The sequence below is a fragment of the Cavia porcellus genome, unplaced genomic scaffold (genome assembly GCF_034190915.1).
Source record: "Cavia porcellus strain 051 isolate PalLab524CR breed Dunkin Hartley unplaced genomic scaffold, mCavPor4.1 scaffold_15, whole genome shotgun sequence".
Lineage (NCBI taxonomy): Eukaryota > Metazoa > Chordata > Mammalia > Rodentia > Caviidae > Cavia > Cavia porcellus.
The window spans coordinates 2,119,668-2,144,956 of NW_026947498.1; the positions used below are offsets into that span (position 1 = coordinate 2,119,668).

At 38.8% G+C, this 25,289-nt stretch overlaps 1 protein-coding gene across 8 annotated transcripts in view; it reads left to right on the forward strand.

The window, feature by feature from the left end:
* Itsn1 (intersectin 1) overlaps window positions 1-25,289 on the forward strand; it is a 230,517-nt gene that overhangs the window by 82,732 nt on the left and 122,496 nt on the right. For all 8 annotated transcript variants that reach the window (XR_010039256.1, XR_010039257.1, XM_063224434.1 and 5 more), the window contains exons 9-14: window positions 6,477-6,540; window positions 13,632-13,769; window positions 15,483-15,598; window positions 18,496-18,758; window positions 24,416-24,565; window positions 24,653-24,793. Coding sequence is in view for 6 of the 8 variants with exons in the window: in XM_063224434.1 (XP_063080504.1) it covers window positions 6,477-6,540; window positions 13,632-13,769; window positions 15,483-15,598; window positions 18,496-18,758; window positions 24,416-24,565; window positions 24,653-24,793 (872 nt within the window). In the remaining 2 variants the exon portion in view is untranslated. The remainder of the gene's footprint in view (window positions 1-6,476; window positions 6,541-13,631; window positions 13,770-15,482; window positions 15,599-18,495; window positions 18,759-24,415; window positions 24,566-24,652; window positions 24,794-25,289) is intronic.

Genomic DNA, 25,289 nt, shown 5'->3' on the forward strand with positions numbered 1-25,289 from the left:
GTTTGTATATATATAAAGGTTTTCATTGTCTCTGTTATCTTTCATTCTCAACTGCTGATAACTTTGCTTTTCTGTGCCCATGAGACCTTTGCCCTGTTGCTTCTAGTTAAATGGACCTTAAGCCAGGGCTCCTCTTGCACTCTGAAAGTCCTGATATACAAGTCAGGACACTGACTAGGAAACTATTCCACAAGGTGAGCTGAGCCAAGCCGAGCCAAGTTTAGTTTGAAGTCCAGCGTGGAGTGAGTAGTTGCTGCCCACTGGACCTCACTTCTTTGGATCCTGTTCATTTAGAAAGGCCAGAGTGAAGTTCTATTGTCTCAGTGGATCTTTAAAAGTCTGGTGTGCCCATTATCCACACTGATAAGTAGAGAAACAGTTTAGGATACCATCTAAAACCATTTCTATGAAGGGCTCTACTTAAAACTAATTAACTTGAATGTTATAAAGACATTTAATAAAGGAGAATGAAATCTGTTATAAACTCTGTTATGAAAGGAAGAGACTCTAACAGTCTTCCCCAAAAATGAAAGGAAAAGGGAATGAGTTCATTTTTCTGGGGTGAAGTCAGTAATGTACACAGCAAAAGCCTCTTTTTTTTTGTGGTCTTTTGAGATAAGAACCTCACTACCTCACTACTGGCTGGCCTTGAACTTACTGTGTAGCCCTGGCTGGCTTCAGATGTGTGACAGTCCTCCTGCCTCAGCCTGCCAAGTGCTGGTATTACTGGAGTGTGTTACATGCCCAGAAATAACATAAAACATTTTAAAGTACTGGTTCTTTATCCTTTTGTGTGTGTGAGTGTGTGTGTGTGTGTGCACATGACAATTTACAATTGCAGGTTTTACTTCCAAATGAAATATGTGTCATTGTTTGAAAATGTGAGGATTGGATGAGGCTTCAAAGTGCTAAGATCTGACCTTGCAACCTTGCCATATAAAGAATTACAGTAGTTACCTCTAATATAGTTATCATCTAAAGGGGCAAATAGTAGGTACACATAAATTCTCTGTACACCACACTCACTCTTGCTATCATTTCTATATGCAATATTAATCTAGCCTATGCAGGGACTGAAGGAATATTCAGGGATACAGTTCTGTATATACTATTTTACGGTGTGTTTGACACCAATGTTCCTAACATACCCTGGACATTGCCATCAGAGTTGAAAACATTTCTTCAACAAATTGTTGTTGTTTTCTTTGAGTTAATAAAAATAGTATTCAAATTTGACATTGATTTAGTAATTATCTTTCTTGGCAGGATATGTCTTTTATGATATGAAATATGTATGAAATTCAGCATTTATATCCCAAAGATAATGACACAGGCCCGTGAATATTTAGAACTTTTAAATATCTGAAGCAGAAAATAAGATACAGTGGTACTTTGGATCTTGAAGTTAGTTTTTTCCACTGTTCTATTCACAAGTTGAATTGATTGAGAACCAAATCAAGACAGGAGGATCAAAATTTCAGGCCCAATCTTGGCAATTTAGTAAGATTCCAAAAAAAAAAAAAAAAAAGGAAAGGGCTAGAGATGTAGCTCAGTGTAAAGAGCTTGGATTCAATCGCAGAGTCCCCTTCTCTCTAAGGAAACAGGAAGAAAAAATATATACTGGAAAGGAAACATTTTATATTTGTTTATGTGCATACTTATTACTACTTTGTTCCAGCAAGAATTTAAGGTACAATTTTTTTCTAACTACACAATTAGACATTTCAGTTTATTACAGTAAGTTTTAAAATTACATTAAATATAATAATTTGCTTTCCTTTTATGTATTTATGAGGATTGGTCTAGAATTCCTGGACTCAAGTAGTTGTCTGGCCTTAGCCTCCCAAGCGCTGAGATTAGAACTGCAGAAGTTGCTCAACTGTAGAAATTGTATAAACTCGGGGCTGGGGATTTAGCTCAGTGGCATAAGCGCCTGCTTTGCAAGCAGGCAGTCATGAGTTCGATCCCTAGTACCGATAAAAAAAAAAAAAATACAAGAAAAAAAAAAAAAGATTACTGAAATTGTATAAACTCTGGGTTCAATCTCCAGAACTGAAAAAAAAATTCACTTTTCAAGTGTTCGAACTGTAGGCGTGAACCACCATGCCAGGCATACCGGTAGTTCTTAAAAGGATTCCTGATCACTATTGTGTTTCATTTGCACATAGTTCTTCTGGATCCCATCACATTCTGTTATCTGTAAAAACACATAGTAGAAAAGAATGCTGTTGCTTGTCATAACACCTCTGGTCTTATGATAGCAGCCAGCCCATTTTGGGAAGGAAGCTAATCTAGCAGTGGTAGTATTTACCTCATGTATTATCTGGTTGATTAAGCTGATATACCTCACTTGACACATTTCCTTTCTCCCTCACAGTTTGATGTGTATGTTATTGTATGCTTAAAAAATTATAAAGTAGAAAGGGTCCAGATTCTCTAAGGCTGTTTACATGCTGCAGAATTCTGATCCTATTAACCTTAGCCGTTTTTCTTTAATCTTGTTACATTTTGAAACTATGGATATGCTATTTTGATTATTCATTATTAATCAGAAAACCTAAACTTTTACTCATTATTTGAGATAAATTATCTTTTTCATCCATTCATACTTACTTCCCTAACCATAGCAGTCCAGTTTGTGAATGTGAGATTTCTGTTTATTGATATGAGGTTCCTCATTAATCAGTACTGTAAAACTGATAAATGCGTAGATTTTCAATTTTATGCTGTTTCCTTATGCTAAGATACCTTATTTGTTGCTGGTATACTTCAATATTCACTACATTGTTTGGTGACAGGATCAAGTACTTAGAATTGCAAGAGAGATGCATAGCTGGGCATCGTGGCACATGCCTGTAACCCCAGCACTCAGGAGGGCCAGGCATGAAGATCCCTCAACTACATGGCAGGACTCTGTCTGAGACAGAGAGAGACATAAAGAGACAGAGACAGAGACAGAGATTGACTGACTGATTTACTGTCTTCCAGCACTGGAGTCATTTCTTTTCAAAAGAGCAAGATAGCAGATGCTTCACGCGTATAAAGCCATGTGTCACAACTGCCTGACTCTGACATTTTAGTACAAAAAAGCCACTTTTCATGAATTAATTAGTGAATCTAAAAAGTTTCAATAAAAATTTACCTAGAAAAACAAGTGATTGACCAGTCTAGGTCATGTGCTATGGTTTGTCAAACCCCCATTCTAAGTAAAATGAAGAAAGTGGCCAGTGAGCTTTCTTCATTCCAGTATACCAAAGAACACTTAAAATATTTGCATTAATTCAGCAATGATTTTTTTCTGTTTTGGTGCTGGGCTGGGAATTGAATCTAGGGTCTTGCATATACTAGACAAGTGCTGTTCCACGGAGCAGCATCCCCTGCCTGACTGTTATTTTTAGATGCCCCCAGTGTACACACACCAACAGAAATCTGTTCATATTTTCACCAAGCAGCGTGCTCACTGTCCATAGGACGTCAAAACTAAAAACTGCCTGAATTCTCGTGAAGGTAGAATGGAAAATAAATTGTGATGCAGTCACACAGCAGTGTACTATGTAGCAGTAGTTTTATCTTCTACAACCGCACACAGCAGTATCTTGAGGAAAAAAGAGCCAGGACACAGAAGACATATTTTCTGGTTGGAAGTTTGCTTACAGTTGGTGGGAGGCAATTTCAGAATGGGGGTGAAGAGAGACTCCTGAGTGCTGTTGTATTCTGTGATCTGGGCACTGTTTGAGCATTTTCACTTTGGAAAATTATTCTAAGCTGTATACATTTGCACATATATCTACACAAGATGTGATAAAAAAAGTAGTTACCATAAAAACCCGTTGCTGTTAATCCCCATCAAAATATTCCTGCTTGCTTTAACACGCCTTATTGTTCTTGCCATCTTTTTTACACTTTTTTTTTTTTCTTTTTTATCGGTACCGGGGATCGAACTCACGACTGCCTGCTTGCAAGGCAGTTGCTTATCCTCTGAGCTAAATCCCTAGCCCCTTGCCATCTTTTTTAATTTTTAGTTTTGTTAGTATCCATTTGTAGTACATAACAATTACATTCATTATGAGGAGTTGGTCCATCTATACTAACACATCTTTTTTTCTATCCCCGCTGCACTGTTCGTGCTACTTTCTGGAGCAGTTCTGAAAGCCCTCTTTCTTGAGTGTCTGTAGTTGCAGTGCTGTGGCTGTGTTGCTGCCCCAAATGGTCCAAAAGGTTTACCTCTCCTGGTCATGTTGACTTCAAGTAAGAGCCAGAGAATTGTATGGTGCGGGATGCGGTGCCTGGGCATGTGCCTGATGCCTTTACTGCCTGCCTTTCTGCTGGATGGTGCTCAGCATCAGCATGCACCGTATTCTGGTGATAGCTCATAAAGAACTTCGTCAAAGAGGACTTCAGAACTGCTTCAGAAAGTGGCAAGAAAGATGGGATAAGTGTGTTCAAAGTAAGAGGGAATGAGCAGCAGTGTCATTTGAAGGGGATCAGTGGCAGTGTGTCTTACTACAATGAACTTTTTAAAATTTTATTTTTTAGAGGGTAAAATTAAACAGAAAGTAAGAAAGCAATGTAAGAGACAAAGATTTCAAAGCAAGACAGCTGGAGATCTTCACTATCTATCATATTGTCTCGTTTTCTTCCAAATAGCTGTCCGTATCTTCACATACAGTGAATTCACACAAAACAGCATAGTATAAAACTGATTTGAACAAGATGATGAAGGCTTTTAGCTCTTCAAGACCAGATAATAAAAAAGTGAACAATGGCTGCCATAATGTCTGTCCTTCTCTTCAAAATAGCTGTCTGTACCTTCACGTATGTTGAAATTAAACAAAACTAAAGGGACTAAAATCACTGTAAACAAAGAGTAGTAGTATTGCTGGATTTCACATCATGATGCTATGGAATCAGCGCTGGGTACTGGAGTGTCTCTTTTTCTTCAAAGGAGTTGTTCATTTCGTTATGCATTATATAATCAATTCTAATAAACTGTTTAGAAGTTCTGCGCATGTGTGAGTCTCTACATGTATATCTATCCATTCTATATAAGAGGGAAAAACAAAGCAAAGCAAGACAAAAGAAAACAAATTCCTAGATAAATATGAAGCAAAAAAGTCTATAAAAACGCAATACAAGGTCAATAATGGTTACTATCATGTCTCTTGTTATCTTCAATAGAATTGTCTATATCATCAGGCATAGTATAATTGAAATGTGAAACTAATCACTGACTAAAAATAGAATGTAAAAGTGATATTAATAAAATAATATTAATAAAAACAAAGCATTGGAGACATAAGACTTCAAAAGCAGATAATAGTCAAACCAGAGTGGGTACACTAGTGAGTTTTATTATCTTCAGAGTAATTGCCTATACTCTCAGACTTGATACTATCAATCATAGCAGATTTAAATAAAATCAGTCATTATAATGAATTTTTTTTGTACTGGAGATCAAACTCAAAACATCACACTTGCCAGGGCAAATGCTTATGCTGCTAAGCTAAACCCCCCACCCCACTATAGTGAAATTTTTAAAAACTTCAATGTTCACCATATATTTTGATTATACCACATGTAAGTGTATGTATGTATGTGTTTTTCTTAAATATTTTATATAAAAACAAAAATTAAAATTTTATATAAAATATTAGTAAAACTAAAAGTTAGTAATAAATTTGTTTTTGTTTTTTGTACTGGGGATTGAATTGATGACCTTGTGTGTGCCAGGCAGGCACTTATGCCACTGAGCTAAATCCTCAACCCTAGTAATAAATTTTAACTGCCACTTGTCATGTGCTAACACTGTGGAACTCAGTATTACAGCTCTTTACACAGTGGATCATAGATTTGTTAGTCAGGGGAAGAGCTCGAAAAGGAAAAGAGCTCAGATTCAAGTAAGTAAGGGCACTTTCTCTCTTCCCTGCTGCACCCTCCTTCCTTTTCCCTGACCTGTGCATCACCTTGAGAGGCAGTGCTGAAAATGAGACAGATGTACTTCTTTGTCTGAACACTCAGAACGCCTTCCTAGCTTTTGTGTGATACCTGTAGGTAGTTTCAAGCTAGAAATGAAGTAGTTATTTGCAGTTATTTTAAGACAGGAGATCTGATTTTAAAAGAGTTGAAATTCCAGGTTTTGGTGGGGTTTTTCTCCCTTTCGTGGAAAATGTTTTAGTTCTGGCTTTGGTATTAGCTATTTAAAATGTGCAATAGCTTTAACAATTCAGCTTATGTCTTTTTATTTCACATTATCTGTTACACATTACTGAGTATGTATCAGAAGCTGTGCTTTGTGTTTTTTCACTTTCGTTGGGGTTTTATTTCCCTTTTAAAAAGGTCTTGTGGTTATGGTAAATGCTGTGTGAGACATGTCGATTTCATGAGATTGCAAGGTTCATGGGTGCTGCAGCCTGGTCTTCCGGGACAGGCAGTATCTGCTTACTCATCTTTATGTATGTTCCCTGATTTCCCTCTAGGTCCTCAAGCAAGAACTATTCTTATGCAATCAAGTTTACCACAGGCTCAGCTGGCTTCGATATGGTAAGAAATGACAAGTTCCTTGGTTTATGTGAAGTAACATTTTTATTAGACTGGTATGACCTTGTAAATTTTTAGATTAATATTACCGGGGGATATTTGGATCATGCTTACTTTTCATTGAATTGTGATGATTGCTGTTGTTACTCTCTTCTGCCCTATTAACTAGGAAAAATGCAAAAGCAGAGGGTTAATAAAATGAATTCTTTTTTTTAAAATTTTTTTATTTAAGGAGAAAAAAACAGAAAAAAGATACAAGTAATACAAAATTTCAAAAATAAACAATAAGAAATCACTAGTTAATAGATTACATATTCTCATCTTAGAAATAGTTGTTAAAGTTACAAAATTGAAATATATAAAGTGGACTTTCAAACAGTGAGAGTGCAAACAATTTTGTTCAATGATCAAAAAAACTCAGTAATATAGTTATCCATCTTATACACTTAAACATATATGCATTTATAACCTTTAGAGCACTTTCTTTTCTTTTGTACAATGACAATTACACATTTTGGGTTTTATTACTCCCACAGTTCTTACTACTTTTTTTGAAGAGAGTAAAACCAAATGTGACATATCAGAACAGAGTCAGTCAAATCAAAAGGATGGACATAATAGATAATGTGAAAACAAAATACAAGGTGATCAACAATGGTTACCATACTGCCTCTTGCTATTTTAAGAAGAATTGCCAGTTTTAATAAAATTGAACAAAACAGTAAAGAATAAAACCAAACCATTGGCGATATTACAGGACTTTAAAAGAAGATAATAGTCAACCGTAATGGGCGTCATACTGAACCTTATTGTCTTCACAGTTTTGCCTATACTTTTGAACTTGGTACTATCAAGCAAAGCAGAATAGGGGAAAATCAGTCAAAACAAGATGGTAAGGGCAATACAGGATCTCAAATCAAGTTAATAGGAAAGCAAAGTAGGTTACTATAATGTATCCTGCTATTTTTTATTTATTTTAACCTTAATTAAAAAGATAAAAAGAAAAAAGTAAATAATTTTAAGGGGGGGGGATTGAGATAAAAGAGGGCATAACAACAGAACAGCGCAGGTCAAAACATAACCATTTAAGCAAAATAGTGTTTCACCACAAGATATCCTGACATAAAAATAGTTACCATAGTGTCTCTTTCCTTGAAATCTTTGAGTATAACTTTGTATACTGTAGCACCAAACATATCAAGACTCTATGAAACCATTCAAGAGAATGACATTATTACAGGGTATTTAGATCCAATTAACAGAAAATGAGCAATAGTTTCTGTATAATCTCCTCGTCTATAAAAGTTTTTACTTATATTATCATATATAATAAAATCCAGTAAGACCAATGGAGACAAAAGAATACAAGTTTGATGGGACTTCAAAACAAAATGATACTAAATCAGCACTAGCTATTATGATGTCTTGTTTTCTCCAAAATAGCTGTTCCTACCATCTGATCTTCTCTGCCTCATTTGTTGAGCTCTTTTTCTGTCATTAGTTGTCAGTTTGTCTTCTTCATTTCGCTTTCTGCTCCATTCATTGTGGCCTCTCTGCCACTGTTTCTGGAATCTTGGTATTTTCCTTTTTTAGAATATCCTGCAGTATTCTCTGTAGAGTTGAATTGGTGGTTGCAAATTCCCCTAGTTCCTCTTTATCCTGGAAGCACCTTGTTTTTCCATCAATTTCTAGGGACAGTTGTGCAGGATATATCAGTCTTGGCTGGAGGTTATTATCTTTCACAGCTAGAATTATTTCCCACCACGCTCTTCGTGATTTGATGGTTTGTTACGAGAAGTCTGCTGTAATTCTGATGGGTGTTCCCTTGTAAGTGATCTGTTTCTTGTCTCTGACAGCTTTTAATATTCTGTTCTTATATTGGATTTCTGGAATTTTTATTATTATATGCCTGGGTGTAGCTCTATTTGGGTTGTAGGTAGTGGGGTCCTGTATGCCTCGTACATCTGAGTATCTTTACCATTTGCTAAATTAGGGAAATTCTCTTGGATTCTTTCTGTGAATAGCTTTTGTAGTCCATTTGTTTGTGTCCCTACCTCTTCTTTTATGTTCTTAATTCTTAAGTTATAAATCCTCTTATCATCTTCTAGCCTTTGTATTGTTGCTGTTTGTTTCTTTGTTATTTTTAAGAAGTTTTTCAGTTCATGCTCCCATATTACAAATCTGCCCTCCAGTTCAGATAATCTATCCTTAGTTTCTTTCAAGCTGTTATGCCAGTTTTTGATAGAGTTTTTAGTTTCCTGGTAATCTCTTTGAACCTGCTTCACATATTCTGTTTTCTCTATTTTCTCCATCAAACAATTCTCCCCTTTTTTTCCGTTCTTCCATTCTACCATCTGTTTTTTCTTGGGCGGTGCTTAGCATTTCTCTGACTATTCTGCTTATATCTTGCTTCAGGTCATTAATAACTTCATTCCTGAACTCATCTATGAGGGTCTGGAGATAGTGATTTATGTCTATTGGTGCCGTGTCTGATATGCATGTTTCTCAGGATTGGGGGCCGAGGACCCTTTCTTGTTGCTCCCTCTTCCCATGTTTTTTATTCCTTTTATACAAGCGTATATAGGAGGCCCAGTTTCTTTCTTTGTTGGTTACAGTTTGTTTGAATTGCGCCAGCTAGGTGTTCCTGCCCACTGCAGTGTACTAGGGAGACAGAGACCTGGGCAGCCTATGCTGGGCCTGCCCCTCCAGGTCAACCTACTGAAGGCTTCACTGCTAGGGTGCACCTCCAGGTGCTGGGACCTGGTTTGGGCTATCCTAGTCAGTGGCGTCACACAGGCCAGGCACTACCCACCAATCCCACTTGAGAGGGAAATATGTGACTGAAGTCACTGCAATAACCTGTTCCGTCTAGTCTGCCCAGTCCCAATATGTCCTTTGCTGAAGCCTCCTACTGTAAAGGAAGGGTTCCCGAGCTGCTCACTCACTGCAGGTCGATGCAGGGCTCCCAGCCAGTCCCACTCTTAACTCCATTCACTGCTTCCCACTCTCCAAGCTTTCCCATCTCTCTCCTTGCCGCGCTGATTGGGATACAGCAGCAGCTGCAAGAAATTCAAATTGCAGCTTCCAGTGGCATGGGGTCCAGCTTCCGCGCTGAGACCTTATCTGTTCCTGTTATATCACCGGGATTGTGTTTCCAGTTGGTTTCTCTTAGTTTAGTTCGTTCCTGGGTCGGCAAAGTATATCTCCCCTTGCTTAGGATTTCTCGCCTGGCACCATTCCTGGATTTTAAGTGCGGTTTCTCAGAAAGCCTCCGAAGCTGCTGCTATCTGTCTGCCATGTTCTCCCGGAAGTCAATAAAATGATTTCTTATGAGCTTATAACATAGCATAATAGTTTTGAACCCAGGCTGGTCTTGCTTCTCCTCTCCTCCTTTCTGATTATTTTAACCCAACTCTTAGTTATATCATTTCATCTGTATATATTGCACCTTCTATTTTTAAAGGAGATTGGAATTTTTAGTACCATAACTGTAGTATCACTAGTCCATTTGAAATTTTTAAGTCATTCTTACAAATTAATAGTTTTTAAATTCATTAGATTGACCTAAAATTTTTTATACTTAATTTGCTCAAAGCAGGGCTGAAATAAACCTGTGCTTTGCAATATTTGATTAATATATCTTTTAATTGTTTATAATTCTCATTTTTTGTTCTCTGTTTATCCTATGGCATCTCCCCCTGCCATGAAAAAACCCAAGATTGTTTATTCTGCAGTTTCTTAGTAGCTTAAATTTCATGGTTGTATCCCTGAGTTGAAGTTCAACTTATTCCTATATTTTCTGAGAATTGGTAATTAGATCTAGAATAAAATGCCTCAACTTCAGCACTGTTGACATTTTCTGTAGTTTTTCATTATGGAGGCTGTATGGTTCATTGTTGGATATTTAGTAACATGTCTGGTCCATACTTACCAGGTAACATAGGCCAGGAACAAGACCCCATTCATGTCCCATCTATGACAACTAAAATACCTTCTTGCTCTGACAGATGCCCCTTAGGGTATCACATCATTGCTGGTTGAGGACCACTGATAGAAGTTTGAATTGTTCTGTGTGTTTCAGTAAGACTGTACCATTGAAGATGTTACTGTGTGGTTTCATCAGAAGGCACATACTGCCTCTATTTTGCAATATTTCTTTTTTTAAAAAAATTTTATTTTATAAAGAATAAAACTGAATAAAATAAAACCAATGGAAACTAAACAGTGAAAGTGATACAGGACCCTAAAACAGGAAAATAGGAAATCAACAATGGCTACTATAATTATGCCTCTTGTTATCTTCAGAATTGCTGCCCATACCATCAAACAAAATAAACAAAACAGAACAGAATAAAACCAATCAAAGCAGAACATTGAATAAAACAAAACAACGAATGGAACAAAACAGTGAGATAAAACAAGACAGAAGGAAATCCCCCATAGTTGCTATATTGCATATTGTTATTCTCTAAATAGATATTCAGACTACTAGATTTAGGCCTGCAAAGTCAATCAAACAATACAAGCATTAAATTATTCTTTTACCTCAGTTGCTATCAGCTCAGCCTGTGTTCCTCCGAATCAGCCAGTTACTTGGTAGGCTGGGGTTGTTTGTCTCCTAGGCTGCACTCTGGCTGGTTTACGGGAAGGGCAGATTGGCTTTTTTATTCTCTGGTGCCCTGCGTGGCTGCCACTGGCTCATGGAAAGGGCGCACTGGCCTCTGTTTTTTTTTTTTTTTTTTTAAAAGTAAAAAACCAAACCAAAACAGTATAAGGGTACAAGTAATACAGAATTTCAAAAACACCTTTAAGAATTCACTAGTTAGTAGATTACATATTGTCATCTTAGAAATAGTTGTTCAAGTTACAGGATTAAAGCATACAAAGTGGACATTTAAACAGACTGCAATCAGTTGTGTTCAATGATCCAACAAAAACTTAGTAATATGGTCATCTATCTTAACACACCTAAACACACTTGCAGTTGTATCTTTTAGGGCACTTTTTTTTTCCTCTCTTTTTTACAAAAAAATTTACACACTTTGGGTTTTATTATTCCCGTAGTTCTTATTACTTTTTTTTTGGAAGAGAATAAAACCAAGTATGACAAAACAAAGCAGTCAGTCAAAACAAAGGATAGATATAGCACATGATATAAAAACAGAATACAAGGTTATCAACAATGGTTACCATAATGCCTCTTGAGACCTCTGTTTTTTTAATGATTCTTAATAGTTATTGATGAGCATTGCAGAAATTCTGTGAGTTTTCTTACAATTCAGATGTTAACCAAAATGCTTCCTTAAGTGCGCATCTCTTATATATGTCAAACAGTCTGCCTGCTCAGTGGATCCAGTCTCTATTGCTCACGTGCTAGATTCATGACTTTCACCCAGGACCCACATAGGGCAGAGCACAGGCTGCTCCTCTTGCCGGTCCTCTGCCCTTTCTTTATGTAGAAGAATACACCAGCTAATATACATCTTCTGTCTGTGATCACCCAAGCCTCTTGCAGTCTGTATTCACTCCAGTATTTTAGGTGCCTCTAAAATGTAAACAAGATATGGCATATATGGAGATGGATTGATAGTTTATTGGGTTGTTCCCATGATACCTGAATACACTGAAATGCTTATTTTAATTTTCTCATTTATAACTTGTCTCCTGAAAAAGACTCTTAAGGTGTCTTCTAGAACATTATTTTCTCCCTTTACACACAAAGTATATTTTAATTAAATGCTTATAGTCATAATGTAGTCAGCCATGGGGGAACATCAAGAATTTCAGCTATCTCCTAATCTAATACCTAGGAGTGTGGCCAGTGGTGAGGTACAGAAAAGAGGAGAATGAGAATGAGCTTGCACAGTTTCCCACTTGTGGCTCTGTGCTGTTTTAGAAGGAGTTGTGGTGGGAAAGGCAGGACTAGAGTCAAAGACACCAGGGAAGCCAGGGCCTAGCAGCAGGGAAGATGGGGTTGATTGTAAGGAGATGTGGGCATAGGGGTAGCACTGGCTCTGTGGTGTGTAGTCATAGTTCCCCAACTATCAGAACTCAAGAATTATACTCTAAAAAATGTGAGTGTTACTGTGTGGAAGTTATACTTTTTTTCCTTTCGAAACATGGTCTTGATATGTTGTCTAGGCTGACCTTAGACTTGCAGTGATCCTTCCTTCTGCCTCAGCCTCCTGAGTGTTGGGATTGTATTGCGGCAAGAGGATTCACAAGTTTAGGATCTAGCTTGGCTGAATATAGTAGGTTCAGAGCCAAAATGGACTAGATAGGAAGATCTTGTCTTAAAGGAGAACAAAACAAAACATCTGAAGAAATTTCAGAACTAGGAAGCAAATTTTCTCAGTTTTGCTCATTGGGAAAGCTGTTTTTCTAATGTGGAATTTGTTCTGTTGGCATTCTAGTGAACAGATGTGTTGTTTTACATCTTCTTTTGCTGTCCAGAATTTGCTAAATGAAGTCACATTCTTGGCCTTGCTGGGAAAAATGTATTTACTGTATTAGGTCCTTGGACAAGCTTATTGTTAAGAATGACGGAGACTGAGTCCCTAGAGTGAAGAGGCCATAAAGATCTACCCTGGCTTGCCTATATTAGGGGTGGCTAGCCATCCAGTCGGCTTAATCTGGCTGGCACATATTTTTATCAGTGGGGTTTTATTATAAAACCAGCCACATCCATTTGTTTGAGTGTTGTCAGTGGCCACATTCCTGCTACAAAGGCAGAATCAATGTGACCGAGATTGTAGTTTCTTAGTTGTTTTTTTGTACTTTGTGGATCTCTGTTCTAAAACATAGCAGTTAGAGATACATAGAATGTGGGTGTGATGTATTTTAAACCTGTTTGTGAGGATTGAGAAGCATATCATTACAGCCACACTTAGCATTTGTTGACTGCTGAGCACCATCCCAACTCTAGAGAATCTCATTTTATCCCTGCAGCAGTATGAAATAGTACTGTTTTTATACTCTGAGGTTCAATTGGCCTAGGACTAGAATAAGAAAACAGAACTTTTAAATCACTGATGAATAATCAGAAGCATTTATGTTCATGAAGTTGGGTTCCAATGAACTTTTTGTTGAATCAGGAATCTTTCTGACATTGATCAAGATGGAAAACTCACAGCAGAAGAATTTATCCTGGCTATGCACCTAATCGATGTTGCTATGTCTGGCCAGCCACTGCCGCCTGTCTTGCCTCCAGAATACATCCCACCTTCCTTTAGGTAAGGAGTGTTTGGCTCTTGTGAGAAACTGTGTGTTGGGTATGTGAATCCCAAATGACTATATTGACTATCTTATGGTGATTTCTGTTCTTGGATGTACATGAAATATCCATGAATTCAAGAATATCTTCTTTCCTAAGTTCTATGTGATACGTGGACCCATTTTATACTTATATATTCCATATAATCAAGGCTATCAAGTAAGATACCAAAAGAGTGCTAATTTTTGTACTAATCTATGTAATTAAAGCTCATTAAAAATTTTAGAACAGATGGTTTGAATGAAGGAAAAACTGAATGAGCCTGTCCATAGAAAGTAACACAAGGAGATCACACCTGTGAATTATGCATATTTAAGAAGCAACAAAAATGCTAAGGTATAGAAATGATAAATCAGGAAGGGGATTAAATAAAATTATTCCAGTCTGAAAGTCAGGCTCAGTAGAGATGTCAAGAGAGCCCCTGGAATCTAGCAAGGAGAAGTTGGCCGTGATTGTCCCCTCACTGTCATATATATGCATGCACACGCAGTCCAGCACAGCTCCTTTTCTTGCTTTCATTGTAAAAGATGAATATGAGGTCATACTGGCACAGAGAAAAAAGAAATATAGATAAACCTTCTGTTCCAAGTCCTCAAACTTCATGAAAGACTGGAGCAAAATCCCTCTAACCTGAAGAGAAAAAAAACCCATCGGTATTAGTATGTGATATGTAGCTAACAGAGAAGCAAGATGGGGAAGACTACCAAAGAAGTAACAAGTACTTGAAGCAGTCTACCTATGCAAACCCACAACTCCAAAACTCAGTATGAGAGAGATTTGCCATTGGAAATTGGTTTTTAAAAAAGCATAAGAAGGAGGGTAGGGAGATTGTTAAAAGAGCAGTGTTGCTGGGTATAGTGGCACACATCTGTAATCCCAGCAGTAGGGAGACTGAGTCAGGAGGGGATCACAACTGTGAAGCCAGCCTAGATAACTTAGCTAGACTCTGTTCAGGAAAAAAAAGAAAAAAAAAATTAAAACAGCAAACTTAATTATTTAAAAGTGATAGTAGCCAGGCATGGCGGCACACGCCTGTAATCCCAGCACCCAGAAGGCTGAGGCAGGAGGATCACTGCGAGTACAAATCCAGCCTGGACTACAAAGTGAACCCAAGGCCAGCCTGAACTGCATAGCGAGATCCTGTGTCAAAAAGACAAAAGACAAAAAAAAAAAAAAAAAAAAAAAGAAATGTGATAGTGATCAGTAAACTAAGTGAATTGTTCTAGAACTGCAGAGTCTAGGGAAAGATCTGTTCTCATTTATACAACTGCTGACCTTCCAAGGGACAGGTGATGACAGTAGCATTCCTTACCACTTTATGATTAGTTGGCATTCTGCCCTTTGGGATTATGCTAATGTGGATGACAGTTCTCTTTTGAAGCACCTTTTTGGTTTTGTGGGTTTTTTTTCATGGTGGGCTCTGGGCATCAGCCCCAGATTACTGAGTTACACCCCAACAGTTTGAACAAGGTTGGTTCTCAGAAGCTGGTGACATTCAAATATCCATATAAAAAAGCTTTTCCATGTAGAAACGACCAAATCTTTGCCTTTTTCCTTGCTGTAAGCAAAATTTCCTCCATGATGCAGTGCAGTGTAAATATTATTTTCATAGGATGTCCAGTTCTGTATGTACAGCTTTACGTAGATCTGTTTCTTTTTTCTACAACCACAGAAGAGTCCGATCTGGCAGTGGGATATCTGTTATAAGCTCAGCATCTGTAGATCAGAGGTTACCAGAGGAACCAGCTTTAGAGGATGAACAGCAGCAAGTAGAAAAGAAATTACCTGGTAAGGCAGCCCTCATGTTGGACTCCTGTGTCAAATTAGGCGTAAAAAGTATGGCAGAAATGTAAGTGAAAACTAATTTAGTGGCTGATGTGTTTGTTGTTTCTTTAACAGCGTAACCATAGTCAAAAAGACATTCGGGAGACACGTGTTTTTGGTTTTGGTGTGTGCAGAGAAATAAGAACATTGTGTCCTCTGCTGATGTACCTTCTTCTAACATTCAGCTTGACTAAACCAAATCATAAATATTATCTATGGAATATAGAACACTAAAAAATTGGTAATTGCTGAGGTAGTTTCTTATAATAGAACATAAAATCCTCTACTTTTATTTTCTCATATTACTATAAGACAATTGGAAACTCCTTAACAGTATTAACCTATTTTAAATTGAACGCAAACCTATCTTAAGAGACTCTCACTTACAGTGGTAAATCCATTATACTATTACGTTATTCTAAGGTGGCTATGAATTAGTAATGATGGTACTGAGAAGCAGTTGCGATGTATTCTGAAGTCTCTTTGTGTTAAATGCTTTATCGGTGTCATCTTGCTGTGATTTAAATGCTCCGTGGTTAATTGGTATGCTCAGGACCCAGCTTTCCCAGTTAATTCTCTAAACTAAATTTCTTTTCCATTACGTTCAGCAGTGAAATGCTTACCATAAATGTTCCTTGTGCAAGGCTGTGTGTTGAGTATAGTGAAGAATCTGTTAACAATACATAGTTTTTGTGCTCCAGCAACTATATTGTGTTAGATTTAAGGCAGCCGTGTGCAGTACACACTCAGTAAAACAGTGCCTGAACGCCAAGCTCCTGGAGTGCTTTACAGATGCATAACAGAGCTTACTGACACTTTCGTAGGTATAGATGGCAGAGACCAGAGAAATTAGATCTCTGTGGAACAGACCAGAATGGAGTGGGGACTTGACGGTGAATGGCATCGTTACAAGTAGAAGTGGAGATCATTTCAAGTTTTGATAACAATGGAGAGGAAGTCTCAGTGCATATAAAGACAGGAATTTTAGAATTTGGAGTTATCTTTTTCTGATGTTAGTGGACAGCTATTTAAGATTTTGAATAGGAAATGATGTTATCAGAGTCTTGTGCATTCACAATGTGTGCTTGCTATTAATGAGTTAGATTTATAGAGATTTTCAGGGTTTCTAAAATTGAAGTGAAATTTTCATAATAAAAAAGTGAGCATTTAAAAATAGACAATTTACCTGCCTGGCAATGTGAGGTCGTGAGTTCAATCTCCGGTGCCAAAAAAAAAGAAAAAAGAAAAAAAGAGTACAGTTTAGTAGTTTTTAGTCAGCTTGGTCTGCCATAATAAAATAGAATACATTGTGTGGTTTGAACAGTGGAAATTTATTTCTCATAGTGCTGGAGACTTCAAATCTCAGATCAAAGTGCCGGCAGTTCACATCTCAGAGAGGGCCCTCTTGGCTTGCAGATAGCAGTTTGTTCCCTGTGACCTCAAGAGGCTTTTCCTTGGTGCTTTCATATAGAGAAATGATTTCTGTCTCTTCTTTTTTAAAGGCCACTAATCTCATCATAATGGCCCCATCCTCATGCTCTAATCTGAAACTGATTACCTCCTAAAAACACCTGTCTCTTAACATCACACTGGGGCAGTTCACATTTAAACACACGAACCTGGTTGGGAAGGAACACAGAACTCAGCTCATTGCTGACATTTAGTACGCTGACACCTCTGTCTTATTTCTGAAGAAACTCCACCTCTGGACCTTCCCTGTTTTCTATTCTCTGTAACCACCAGTATTTTCTGTTTCTTTGGATTTCTTGTTGGGGGTATCTAACATAAATGCAATCATAATATGTGACCTTTTGTGTCCATCTCCTTCCACATGGTACACTATTTTTGAGATTCCTTTGCATTTTAACATTGGTCATTATTTCTTTCCTTTTTGGTAGAGGGACTTTTGAGTTTAAAGGTGGCAGGGTGAAGAGGATGCTGCCTCCTCTAATGTCACCAAGTGCAAGAAAAGGAGCAAGAAAACCAGTATATACTTGCCATTTTGACCACAAGTCTCTGACTGCAGTATGTGAGGGGCACCTTCTGAGATAGTGAAGTCCTGACTTCAGTGTGGGGGAGCCATGGAAGGGAACTCACAGCTGCAGATCTGAAGGCAAAGAGAGAGGTGCCAGTTGTGGAAGTAGAGTTGACACAGTGGGTTGGTGTGAACAAGGGCTGGCCATGATCATGCCCGTGGACCTGGGCTGGTGCTGAGGGAACTCACTGAGGCAGAGGCTGAGTGGGACACACGCTCTGGAAAATTAAGGGGTGTGGAAGATGGGATGTTTAGATATACATATAAATTAAGATGGATATAGACGGAAGCTTAGTAAGGATGAGAGGAAAAGTGTGAAAACTGAGGTTTATAATCGGAGTGTCATAAAAAAATCCAAATGATGGATTAAAGTGTTTCCTGTGATCTTTGAAATGATTCGGGCCCAGCTTGTTGGTCAGTAGGGAGTAGGTGTGCTCACCTACCTCTGCCTCCAGGAGAAGTCTCAGGGGAATAGAGGCCACATCAGCACAGGTCCGTGCTCGGGGGAGAGGACAGTGTCGCATGTTCTCAGGAGGTGGCACTCAGTTGTGAAGCAACGCATGGAGACGAAGGCAAAGGGTAGGGAGAGGGACAGGGTCAGGTGATGATACAGAGCAGTTCAGGAATGATGCCTTAGAAGCAGCGCTTGGTGTGGACACAGTAGGAAGGGGAGGGGTGCGTTTGTGTGCTTAGTAACAAGGGAAACCTAGGTGGCTCTGGGTTTGAGTTCATATCGTACATTTCAAATATGCCAGCGAGTTTTTCCTTTGAAAGGCAGTGCTGGAAATCATGGTTTTCCCCAGTTGGTATGTTCCTTGTTTTAAAGTGACGTTTGAAGACAAGAAGCGGGAGAATTTCGAACGCGGCAATCTGGAGCTGGAGAAGCGGAGACAAGCGCTCTTGGAGCAGCAACGCAAAGAGCAAGAGCGCCTGGCTCAGCTGGAGCGGGCAGAGCAGGAACGGAAGGAGCGGGAGCGCCAGGAGCAGGAGCGCAAGCGGCAGCTGGAGTTGGAGAAGCAGCTGGAGAAGCAGCGCGAGCTGGAGCGGCAGAGAGAGGAAGAGAGGAGGAAAGAGATCGAGAGGCGGGAGGTGAGGGCTGAGCAGCGGCTCGCAGTTAGTGTGTAAGGTCTCTGTCTCAGACTTACGCAGGCCATCTGTTGATACGGAACAGTCCTGATTGTTGTTCTTTTCATTTTTATAGTTTAGGAGTTTGCTATAGTCAGAGGTTCACCACTGACCATTCCAGAATATTTTCAACACCCCAAAAGAGACACCACCTTCCTGCTTACCAATTATTCCTCATTTTCTTCTTCCAGCCCCTGGACACACTTAGTTTACTTTATTAGCTGTGTAGATTTGCCAATTCTGGGAATTTCTTATAAATGGAATCATAATATTGACCTTTTGGGTCTGGCTTCCACCTAGCATGGCGTTTCAAGGTTCATCCACTTTGTAGTATGAATTGGTACTTTATTCATTTTGGCTGTGTAATATTCCATTATATGGTTATACAGCATTGCATCTATCCATTCATAAGTTGATAGACACTGGGTTGTTTCTGTTTTTTTTGCTATTATAAATAATGCTATTATGAACATTTTTGTGCCAGGTTTTAATGATAGTCTTTTTATAAGCCACTGAGACTGGCTAGGTGTCTTTCCAGATTATTATCTCTGTACTTATGAACCTGTGTAAAAGTATAAATGTTCATATGCTGGAGAAGCTGGGATATGATCTTTTAAAGCCCATACTGTGATGGTACTCCACCAGTTGCATTGTCCTCAGCTGTTTTCTTTAATGTGCCTAGAGTGTATCTGGAGAATCTTCATTATGTTCTGTGATGGCTTCATAAATTTAATGTCAGAGCTGGGTAGGGGCCAAGCCAGACCCCTTTCTTGTCTTTCCAGTTTCAGTGTATTGCTTCAGAAGCAGTACTAGGATTCTCTAGTTGAATGAAATATAAAGGTGGGAAATCTCTCTCTGTTAGAAAAAATAACAGTGCTTTTGCTTCATTTCTGGAAACATGGAGCCACAAACAGCCTTTTGGTCAAGCAGACACATGCAGCAACTAACAAGATTTTATATTTGTTTACTTGAGACTAGAATTTGAACCCAGGCCCCTGCATGCTAAGCTGTGCATTAGCAACCAAGAAACTAACCCCACCAAGATTTTAATAGCCAACCCAGTGTTGTAACACCTCCTTCCTGTCTTAAGTGTTAAAAAAAAAAAAAAGTGGCATTCTATTTGTTCAAAATAATTTAGTAGCTGTTCACCATCACTAGGTCTCAGGCATCCCTGACTGTTGCCCTCGTTGGCCTCCAGTTCTCTGCAGCATAGCTGGGAACCTACTAAGAGGCAGTCACATGTGCCAGTGCTGGGCACTGTGACGCGTGTTCTTCCCAGCAGTCATCAGACTTAATGTGGAGGAGAGCTGGCATTTCTGAAGGAATTATAGCTGATGGTAAAAAGGAAATCGGTGACTAGGAGGGTGGGAATCACAGACTTGTAAAATGTGAGATAGAGGCAGATACTCCTAGTCTGAAAATGCAAAATGTTCCAAATCTGAAACTCCACTCAGGAAGAGCAGATTTGCTATTGGACATAAAGCCACACACCTGTAATCCCAACTCAGCAGACTGAGGCAGGAAGATTGCAGCAAGTTTTCGACCAGCCTAGGATGAATAGTAAGACTGTCTCCAAAAAATAAAAAACAAGTTTAGGTTCACAGCTTAGGAATTCTCAACCAGTAAAGTCTGTGGGCTTTATTAGTGTATAATGATTGTATTCATGGAGGGAAATTGGTACATGTATATAATGCTTCATAATTCCCCTTCCCCTCCACCCCTATCTTTTTTTTTTTTTTTTAAGCTTGAGGTTCATTCATTTGTTCTGTAAGTCTATTTGTTTGTTTGTTTTGTCTTTTTCCTTTGTATCGGTACTGGGGATGGAACTTATGACTGCCTGCTTGCAAGGCAGGCGCTTATGCCACTGAGCTAAATCCCCAGTGCATGTTCTGTAAGTCTTTATCAAGTTTATTATCATAAACAAAATTTAACAGCCAGACTAACAGTCCAAAAAACATGTAAGACAGTTACACCAAATCAAGGTACACTTTTAGGTATATGTTGGGTTACAATAACTATTTTCTCTTTTTTCTTACTGTGTGTCTTTATCTTGCACTTTATTTATATGGGTTTCTGGAGAGCTGTGATTTGTAACACTTCTGGTCCCAGGCATTCTGTGTATGGGATATTTACCCTGTATATAATAATTTCTCTAGATGGAAAAAACCAAGGTTTTTCTTATTTTGTTCTGGGCGATTTTATTTTATTTTGCATGTCTGCATTCTTGAAGGCTTGAAGAAAGAAATTCCTGTGTGAAATGAAACTGTCAGTTCTCATTTATTTATTTTTTAATTTTATTTAAGGAGAAAAAAAAGCAGAGAAAGGGTACAAGTTATACAAATTTACACAAAAAAAGAATAAACAGTAGGAAATCACTAGTTAATGGATTACATATTGTCATCTTAGAAATAATTGTTCAAGTCACAAAATTAAAGCTTGCAAAGTGGACATTCCAACAGTGAGACTGCAAACAGTTCTGTTCAATGATCCAATAAAACTCAGTGATACCGTTTTCTATCTTATACACTTAAATATACATGCAGTTATATAGTTTAGAGCACTTTCTTTTCCTCTCTTTTGTACAATGACTATTACACATTTTGGGTTTCATTGCTCCCATGGTTCTTATTACTTTTTTGGAAGAGATTAAAACCAAATGTGACATAACAGAACAGAGTCGGTCAAATCAAAAGGGTGGACATAATAGATGATGTAAAAACATAATACAAGGTGATCAACAATGGTTACCATAATGTCTCCCGCTATCTCTAATAGAATTGCCTATATCATTAGTTATAATAAAGTTGAACAAAACAGTAAAGAACAAAACCGACAAAACCAAAACATTGGAGACATTGTAGGTCTTCAAAAATAGATAGAAGTCAACGAGAATGGGCATCATAATAAATCTCATTATCTTCACAGCTGTTGCCTAAACTTTCGAACATGATACTATCCAGCAAAACAGAATAGGGGAACATCAGTCAAAAACAAGATGGTGAGAGTAATACAGGGCTTTAAATCGAGATAATGGAAAGTCAAAGTGGGTTACTATAATATATCCTGATATTTTTATTTATTTTTTCCTTAGTTAAAAGGATAGAAATAAAAAAGTAAATAATGGAGTGGCGATTGAGATAAAAGAGGGCAAAATAGCAAAACAGCGCAGATCAAAACATAACCATTTAAGCAGAATAGTGTTTCACCACCAGATAATCCTGACATAAAAGTAGTTACCATATTGTCTCTTTCCTTGAAATCCTTGAGTACAACTTCGTATACTGTAGCATTAAATATATCAAAACAATGTAAAACTATCTAAGAGAATGACAGCATTACAGAGTATTTAGAATCGACTGACAGCAAATGAACAATGGTTTCTGTATAATCTCCTTGTCTTTAAAAGGTTTTTGCTTATACTATCGTACATAATAAAATCCAATAAGATACAACCTATTTAGACCATTGGAGACAGAAGAACAAAAGCTTGATGAGACTTCAAAACAAGATGATACTAAATCAGTATTACCTATTAAGATGTCATTTTCTCCAAAATAGCTGTTCCTATCATCCAATCTTCTCTGCCTCATTTCTGTTGAGCTCTTTTTCTGTCAGTAGCTGTCAGTTTGTCTTCTTCATTTTGTTCTCTGCTCCATTCGTTGTGGCCTCCCCGCCACTATTTCTGGATTCTTTGTATTTTTCTTTTTTTAGAATATCCTGCAGTATTCTCTGTAGAGTAGAATTGGTGGTTGCAAATTCCCCTAGTTCCTCTTTATCCTGGAAGCACCTTGTTTTTCCATCAATTTCCAGGAACAGTTGTGCAGGATATCTCAATCTTGGCTGGAGATTATTATCTTTCAAAGTTTGAATTATTTCCCCCCACGCTCTTCATGATTTGATGGTTTGTGCAGAGAAATCTGCTGTAATTCTGATGGGTGTTCCCTTGTAAGTGCTCTGTTTCTTATCTCTGACAGCTTTTAATATTCTGTTCTTGTATTGAATTTCTGGAATTTTTATTACTATATGCCTGGGTGTTGCTCTGTTTGGGTTGTAGGTAGTGGGGTCCTGTATGCCTCATACATCTGAGTATCTTTACCTTTTGCTAAATTAGGAAAATTCTCCTGGATTATTTCTGTGAGTAGCTTTTGTAGTTCATTTGTTTGTGTCCCTACTTCTTCTTTTATGTTCTTAATCCTTAAGTTATGGATCCTCATATCATCTTCTTGTCTTTGTATTATTGCTGTTTGTTTCTTTGTTATTTTTAAGAAGTTTTTCATTTCATGCTCCCATATTACAAATCTGCCCTCCAGTTCACATAGTCTGTCCTTAGTTTCTTTCAAGCTGTTATGCCAGTTTTCGATAGACTTCTTAGTTTCTTGGTAGTCCCTTTGAACCTGCTTCACGTATTCTATGCTTTCTCTGTTTTCTCCATCAAACAATTCTCCCCTCTTTTTCTGTTCTTCCATTCCACCATCTGTTTTTTCTTGGGTGGTGCTTAGCATTTCTCTAACTATTCTGCATACTTCTAGCTTAAGGTCATTGATAACTTCATTCCTGAACTGATCTATGAGGCTCTCTATATGGCGCTTTATGTCTGTTGGTGCAGTGTCCGCTATTACCTGTTTCTCAGGATTGGGGGCCGAGGAGCCTTTCTTGTTGCTGCCTCTCCCCATATTCCTTGTTCCTTATATATGCAAGCATATATAGGAGGCCCAGCTTCCTTCCCTGTCAGCCACAGTCTGATTGAATTGCGCCGGTTAGGTGTTCCCGCCCACCGCAGAGCACCAGGAAGTTCCAGACCAGGCAGCCTACGCGGGGCCGCCCCTCAAGGCCACCGTCAGGCTCTGAGATCTGGGTTGGGCTAGCCTACTGCGTCCGCCAGAGCGTCACGTAGGCTAGGCACTTCTCACCAATCCCACCTGAGAGGGGCATTTGTGGCTGAAGTCGCCACTGCGCCCTGCTTCTGCAAGTCTGTCCTAGTCCCTGAATGTCCTTCGCTGGAGTCAAACTGTGGTAGAGTGTCAGTTTCTCTCACTCACCTCACCACAAGTCAGTGCACGCCTCCCTGCCCGTCCTGTTTTCAACTCCATTCGCAGATTACTGTTATCAGAGCTTCCGCGCGTCTCTCTCCTTGCCGAGCCGATGTAGAGGCAGTCGCCGTGCGGGGGGAAACCCAAATCGCGGCTTCCAATGGCGCAGCTCCAGCCTCCTCACTGAGGCTTTTCTGTTCCTGTTTTAGCACCAGGACTGCATTCCAAGTTGGTTTCTCTCAGCCCAGTTTGTTCCTGAGTCAGCAGAGCATATCTCCACCGGCTTATGTCTCCTTACTCCGCGCCTCCTGACTTCTGAGCCGAGCCTTTCAGAGAGCCTCCGTAGTAGCTGTTATCTGTCCGCTATGTTCTCCCGGAACCTCCAGTTCTCATTTATATAAAATAATAGCTCTAAATATTGTCTCTCTCCCATAGAAGGAACACTGTTAACTTTTATTGTTACATGTTATTTCTTGTATTGTCTAACATCTCATCCTTAAAAGGAAAGACTTGATGGGAGATACTTTTGTTAAAAGATATTGTATAGTAAGAATTGATAAACTAATAAGCTGCCTTTTGTAAATGTCACAGGCTGCAAAACGAGAACTTGAAAGGCAACGACAACTTGAATGGGAACGGAATCGAAGGCAAGAACTTCTGAATCAGAGAAACAAAGAACAAGAGGACATAGTTGTCTTGAAAGCAAAGAAAAAGACTCTAGAATTTGAGTTAGAAGCTCTAGTGAGTAAAGTTTCTTAACTTTTGGATATGTTTATATCACAATCACTAAAAATGGCAGTAAATTCTGTTATCTTTCATTTGTTCAAGAATGACAAGAAGCATCAACTAGAAGGGAAACTGCAAGATATCAGCTGTCGATTGGCCACGCAAAGGCAAGAAATTGAGAGTACAAACAAATCTAGAGAGTTACGAATTGCTGAAATCACTCACTTACAGCAGCAATTACAGGTGAGAAACCAATGTCCTAGAAAAGATTTCAGGCTTACGTACTTTTCACTGTTCATTATCCTTAGTTATTAATACAACACGTAGGCAGCCCTGCAGTGTGCCAGGTGCTGGGAGCAGTGATGAAGCAGAACGGCCGGGTCCTGGCCTCAGGTACAGGTGGCAGTCAGCAGACTACAGATCTGTGAGCACTGCTGCATGCAGAGCACAGCACCAGGGCCAGAGCCATGCGCACAGGCAGGGGACAGGAGAGCTTTGTGTGCTTGGCCTCTGAGTGGAGGATGATAAAACTACACATTTATTGAGGATGGAGAGTGCCATGCACTGTGAGCAAAAAAGGGGAGAAAGACCCTGGGGTGGGAATGGCTGTTCCTGTGATCTGGGTGGTTAGGACAGGCCTTCATGAGGGGGACCTTCCAGGAGACATGGCAGTGGCACGGGCCAGCTGTGTGGAGCCTGTGGTTATTGGCAGCACAAGATCTAGGCAGGTGGTGCCGCT